Source organism: Haliotis cracherodii, unplaced genomic scaffold (genome assembly GCF_022045235.1).
Source record: "Haliotis cracherodii isolate W230 unplaced genomic scaffold, xgHalCrac1.p SCAF_6, whole genome shotgun sequence".
NCBI classification, from domain to species: Eukaryota; Metazoa; Mollusca; class Gastropoda; order Lepetellida; family Haliotidae; genus Haliotis; species Haliotis cracherodii.
Genome location: NW_027266319.1, coordinates 60,624,847 through 60,630,846, shown reverse-complemented (window position 1 = coordinate 60,630,846; position 6,000 = coordinate 60,624,847). Strand labels below are relative to the sequence as shown.

At 37.6% G+C, this 6,000-nt stretch overlaps 1 protein-coding gene across 1 annotated transcript in view; it reads right to left on the bottom strand.

Annotated features, from left to right (window-relative positions):
* Positions 1–586: 586 nt before the first annotated feature.
* Positions 587–6,000, bottom strand: part of LOC139445320 (TBC1 domain family member 30-like) — a 130,660-nt gene continuing 125,246 nt past the window's right edge. The window contains exon 11 of the mRNA XM_071226442.1: positions 587–5,178. Coding sequence (XP_071082543.1) covers positions 4,025–5,178 — 1,154 coding nt within the window. The 3' untranslated portion in view covers positions 587–4,024. The remainder of the gene's footprint in view (positions 5,179–6,000) is intronic.

Below are 6,000 nucleotides of genomic sequence, written 5' to 3'. Positions count from 1 at the left end.
CGTGGCCATGGGACCCAACTCTGCACAGCGAATCGCGGCGCCTTAGACGACTGGGCCACCCTACCATCTCCTTGGGGATGTCATCAGATTTTCAGACAGAGAAGTATCAGAGTACAAAATCTGATTTTAATGAGATCAGTATTTCAGATGATAGTTGACAACAATTTCACATCAAAATATTGCAATATTCTGAATACGGAATACCCCGTGTTAAATATTTCATGCTTGCGTGATTTGAAACACATTCAGACAATCACTTTCATGATCTGGTATGGGATGCTGTGATTGGTTGGATGAAAGGTCGCTCTGACATGACCCTTAATGGGAGCGAAAACTAAGATCTGATTTTAATGAGATTGGTTAATCCAGTGATTGACACATTATAAGAAAATTGATCAATCTCATTAAAATCAGATCTTAGTTCTCGCTATTGCTAAACAAAGATCTGAGGACATCCCATTACGGGTCCCCTCAGACCGACCTTGCACGAACTTTGACCGACCAATGGATTGACCAATCAGAAGGGAGCTTTCCTATGCTTTACGGCACCAATTTTAAATTGGCGACTACGCTTCAAAATATGTCACTTTCCTAATCTTGTAAGCGACGATCTGATTAGTCGGATAAAAGGTCGTTCTGATGCGACCCCTTATGGGAGGTCTTCAGATCTTTGTTAAACCGTAGTGAGCATTAAGGTCTGATTTTAATAAGATTGGTCATAGATCCACACAATTGAGATACGACGACATGTGTCACTCAAGTCAGCGAGCCTGACCACCCGATCCCGTTACTCACAGGGGACCGATATTCTTATCCAGAATCAGCCACAGGTGACAGAGAAGAATTGCTCCTGTAAGCTACAAATTTATCATCACAATCTTAAAATTATCAACTGTTTTGAAGCGTTTGTTAGCTATACATCTGATTGTTAATAGCGGGATGAATTTTCATTGCAACATGTTGATTTGAAAACATCAACTTATTGCACAATTTAAATATCAACAGAAGAAAATATTAAGGAAAAGAAAAGTATTGAACATACATTTCTTCTAGCTTTCATAATTTTATGTCTCAACAATATATGTCACCATAAACTCAATAAACAAGACTTTCGAATTTATAATATGCAGATATCAATACTACAGCTCTACAGTTTAACGTAGACCAATATAGGTACTTATCTAGTATATGTACAGTAAGGGATAGTTCAACAGATTTTCTAAAACAAGTGTTTCTTTTCTGTTTGTTACTTTGCAATATAAATAAAGTTCAGGCCAATCAAAGAAATTCATAGCTGTGCACAAAGAAAATAATATTTTTTATGACCTATATACTATCATGCCTAAGATATATGGGTAAAAAAAGAACATACTTTTATTGGTGTGCAGCTATAAATTTCTTCAGTCCTTTTTTTTTTTATTGATACCTGGTTAACAGTAATGGAAAACCAGAAAAAACTAATGATAACATTGTACATAGATGTTTTAAGTAACCTTCCTTGAAGTAAATATAAAACAGGGTTAGAAACAAACAGTTTTAGACCACTAGTCCTTATAATGATAACATATAGCAAAACCCTTAAAAAGGGAAAATTTCTACTAGTCCTTATGATACCTTAACTATTGGGCAGTTTGGTAAGGACTATAGGACTAGTGCCAATTTCTAACGCTGTAAAATGAAAAAAAATTCAGCATTGGAGAGTTGTTGGCAAGCAGTTACTTTATCAAAGAGTTACTTCCCTTTGTTCAACTTTGAAGTTTTTTGTTGTTGAACTTTTCCCTCTGTACTTCAAGTATAGCCTTTGATGAAATACTTCTTCTTAAAAGGAACCAGTCGTAATGGTGTGTGCAGAGAAAAGTCAAGATTATGTCTGTTTTGCAACATTGACACAGCAGAGTTTGAATAACATGACATACAGACACATTTATTCAAGTTTGAAATGCTCTATATATTTTCCATATGTCATGTACCATTACATATTCATTCATTCATTCATTCATCAAAACTTATTATCTTATTGCCATCTTCATTCCTGATGCCTCTTCATCAATTCAATAATTCACCCATCACACCTTAAGAAAATATATGCTTTCAACTGGCTCTGCAATTTTCATTGTGTAGTTTTAAACACTTAACACAATTTACATGTATATAGTATGTACACTTGTTAAATGTTGCCATGGTTATCACTAACTTCATGCATTACAAAGAGGATAACAATCATCATTTCTCTGTTTCCTGCAAAACTGAATCAAATGTAAATAAATTAAACAAATTCATAACAGTTTTAAGACATTTTTCTGGAGAAGAAAATTTGTTTGGAACATAAAGTAGAAGATGTTGAGCTGTATTACGAAAAAAAAAAACATGATCCCAGATTGATTAGTTCGGCAAAGTTCCCAAATACATAGAACCTAATACAAGATTCCTTCACCCATCATTAGGTTCTGATTAAGGATAAACAGTTTCTGTAAATCATATAACTTCAAAAGGTGAATAGATTTAACAAATTATCAATCATACTTTGAAATACTCAGACCATTTTGCACAGGTATTTCACCTCTCAAATCTTTCATACATGGGCGATTAACACTTAGATTTGTCAATATTCCATATTCGCTTTTCTGGCATTTCAACTTTTAAATCTTTCATACATGAGAGATAGCTCCTGTCTTAAATAATATCAATAAACTCCCATTATCAAGACAAACATTCTTTTGATATCATATTTACACTTCCCTCGATGAGAAAACATGTTATTGTCATGATTATATCCTGTCTGAAACATCAGGCCTTCCATTCATGTATAAATTAACGATAATGAAAATGGACAATCTCATTAAAATCAGATCTTAGTTCTCGCTACCCCAAACAAGGATCTGAGGACATCCGATTAGGGGTCACGTCAGAACAACCTTTCCTCCGACCAATCAGAGTGTCGCTTACCATATCATGAAAGTGACAGTCGGAATGTGATTTCTATTCATGCAACCTCGAAAACTTTAACACTGGGTATTCTGAACGATAGTTACAGGCTTAACAACTGAATCCATACAATCTAGGCCATCTATTAGCCATTCCAGAATGTTCTTTTGTTCAGGTTTCAAATCTTTAAACGAGAATTTGTCAAAATATGTTTTGAAGCCTAGTGGCCAATTTGAAATTAGTGCCGTAAAGCACGAGAAAGCTGCCTTCTGATTGGCTAATGTCGACTTCTTGTCAGTCATTTCATTGGTCAGTGAAAGTTTGCGCAAGTTAGTCTGACAGGACCCGTAATGGGATGTCAACAGATCTTTGTTTAGCGGAACAAGGACTAAGATCTGATTTTAATGAGATTGTGAAAATAGACTACTCAGTAATTTACACAAAAAACAATCGGCTAATCCAGGACCCTACATGATGCGAATGAATTACAATGTGGAGTCTATACAAGCAGGCGATACCAAGAAGATGAACTGTATGAAATTCCCTGATTGTCCCAAATGTAAGTTGAAATTTTGGCTCTTGGATATCATATGCATTCAATCATTTATTGGATCATATTTACAATGTTTTAATTCAAATGTACAAATTGCCCAATCCCTGTAATGAAATGAAAAACAGATGATAGAAAAACCAGTAAAGTACCGGTACTAATACAATCTTGATTTATTTTGCTGTTTACTGTCAACACGCTGAGTCTTGCAATAATCTTTCATGCCACCACAAAAAATCCCCATGTTCAAACTTCCTGAAATATCCAATATGGTTGCTATCAGTCACCCATGAAAGCATTCTCTCTCTCCAAATCTATTTGCATTGGAAAATATGTAGTTTTTACTGATATATGGAACTTCAACATAACTTTCAGCCACAGCATCATTTATACATTGTATACTACTGAGAAAAGGTTAAGGATCACCGGATTCTTCATATTATTATAGTTAATCTCTCAAGCTTACTATAGTAAAATGAAAGAATCGGGTGGTGCTTAACTTTTATTGAGTAGTTTACCATTGTAGACTTGCTCTGTTCTTCCATTCCATCATGAAGCATTCTTGACTTTGAAGAAAGACCCCTGAGATCGCTTCCCTTGTTTTTCTAATTGCTGTAAGGTAGAGCTTGTGTACAGCCCCAATTTGAGTCCATTCTTGGCTCGGTTCGAGTTCAACTGTTTCATGGGGAAAGGCTTGAACGGTTTAGTTGGGGATGAGGGCTTGACTGAATTGAATACATCCGGAGTGGTAGGTGTAGTCGACTGTGACGATGAAGACGACGATCTTGAGCTTTTTGTTTTGTTATTGTGTTGTTTACTGGCAATGTAAACAAATTTGGTGAGCATGTCAGTGTGCATCTGGTTCGGACTAGGACCAGTGTCAGACTCTGATGTACTGGAATTCCTTGTACTGAACTTTAACCTAAGATCCGGTTTAGGTCGGGAGTATCTGTCCATTTTCAGATTTTCCTTATCAATTGAATTCTTGTATCTGCTTCCTGGGTAGTCTTCTGTTACTGAATCATTCATTACGCCTCGGTCGAAAGTCAGTGAATCTGTTCTCGCGTCACTGACTGTGATGTCTGGCTGAGAACAAAGTGTTTCATTTGAGCCCGAAACGACGTCTGCTCCATTGGGTAACGAATCTGCACCGGAGTTCACAGCATCTGCATCAGCAGGTATCACCGCATCGACATGATGGACGTCTGCCACCATCCTCCCATCCACAGAATCACTAGAAACTGGTCTTGCATCACTGACCATATCAACACTGGCATTATTATTAACATTTTCAGTTTTCTCCTCAATACTCCCCGAAGTATCAAACTGGGACAAGTCCAGATCCTCCCCTTGCATAATATCCGGACTTGACAAGGGCATCTCGCCCTCACTGCCTTCTCTGTCCCGACTGACGCCCTCGCTCATATCCTCCAGCGTGCCACAGCTACTGAAGCTTTCACGTTTAGGTTCCGATTTGGCAGAGCTGGCAGAACTGGAACGTTTTTCCCTCCTGTTTGGACCTTCCTGTTGAGGATATTTCTCGCAGTGGTTGAACACAGAGACAATCTTGGGCCCCTCGGCTACCAGTCTGTTGCGTCCTCCAGCATGCTTTCCTATAAACAGGTGGTTCATGGCCAGCGGGCTTTCAATCTTGGGGACCAAGACGGTTGCTTTTGGCTTTGGTGTCTGTCTTGCAGAGGCAGCTGATGGAGAAAATAGCAAAATTGTCAAAATAGTCTTTGATTTAGAAGTTTGAAGTACATGAGTGAGTGAGTTTTGTTTTACGCCGCTTTTAGCAATATTCCAGCAATATCACGGCGGGGACACCAGAAATGGGCTTCACACATTGTACCCATGTCGGGAATCGAACACGGGTCTTCCGCGTGACGAGCGAACGCTTTAACCACTAGGCTACCTGACCGCCCATTGAAGTACACAACGTAATAAAACTTTTTCATTGCTTGTAATTATAAAGAGGAAAGAAATATTGTCAAAACAGTGAAGAAATTGCTATCCATAAAGTCTTCCAACTTTTAGGCTTAAAAAATATATAAAAGAATTGGTTCTCATGCAATCATTTTTGAAAATATAGTGTGGGCAGGGGTGGTTTTTATTTTTTGCTTGTTCAAACTAGCATGTAACCAAATAAACAGTTGTTTACCATCAACCTGGGAAAGGGACAACCTACATAAACAAGCATACAAACTCCTATTGCCGCCATGACCTTAACACAAGACGCGCAGTAAAGCAGTGTGCATGTAAAGGGAAGAAACTTCCGGGTAATTAGTATATTGGATAACATTTTTTTTAAGTATTAGGATATAGGAAATAAAAACGAAACGTTCGGCAGACTTTAAAATGATGCGGGCAGTGCCTGAGAACCAAGACTATTATGTTTTTTTAGCCTTACTCCGGCTTTTATTGATTGCATTGATGAAGGGGCAAGAAGTTACCCTGAATTATTATTGCAAACAGCATTTCTGATGTCCCACGCCAAGATACCACTGGAATATTGCTAAAAGCAG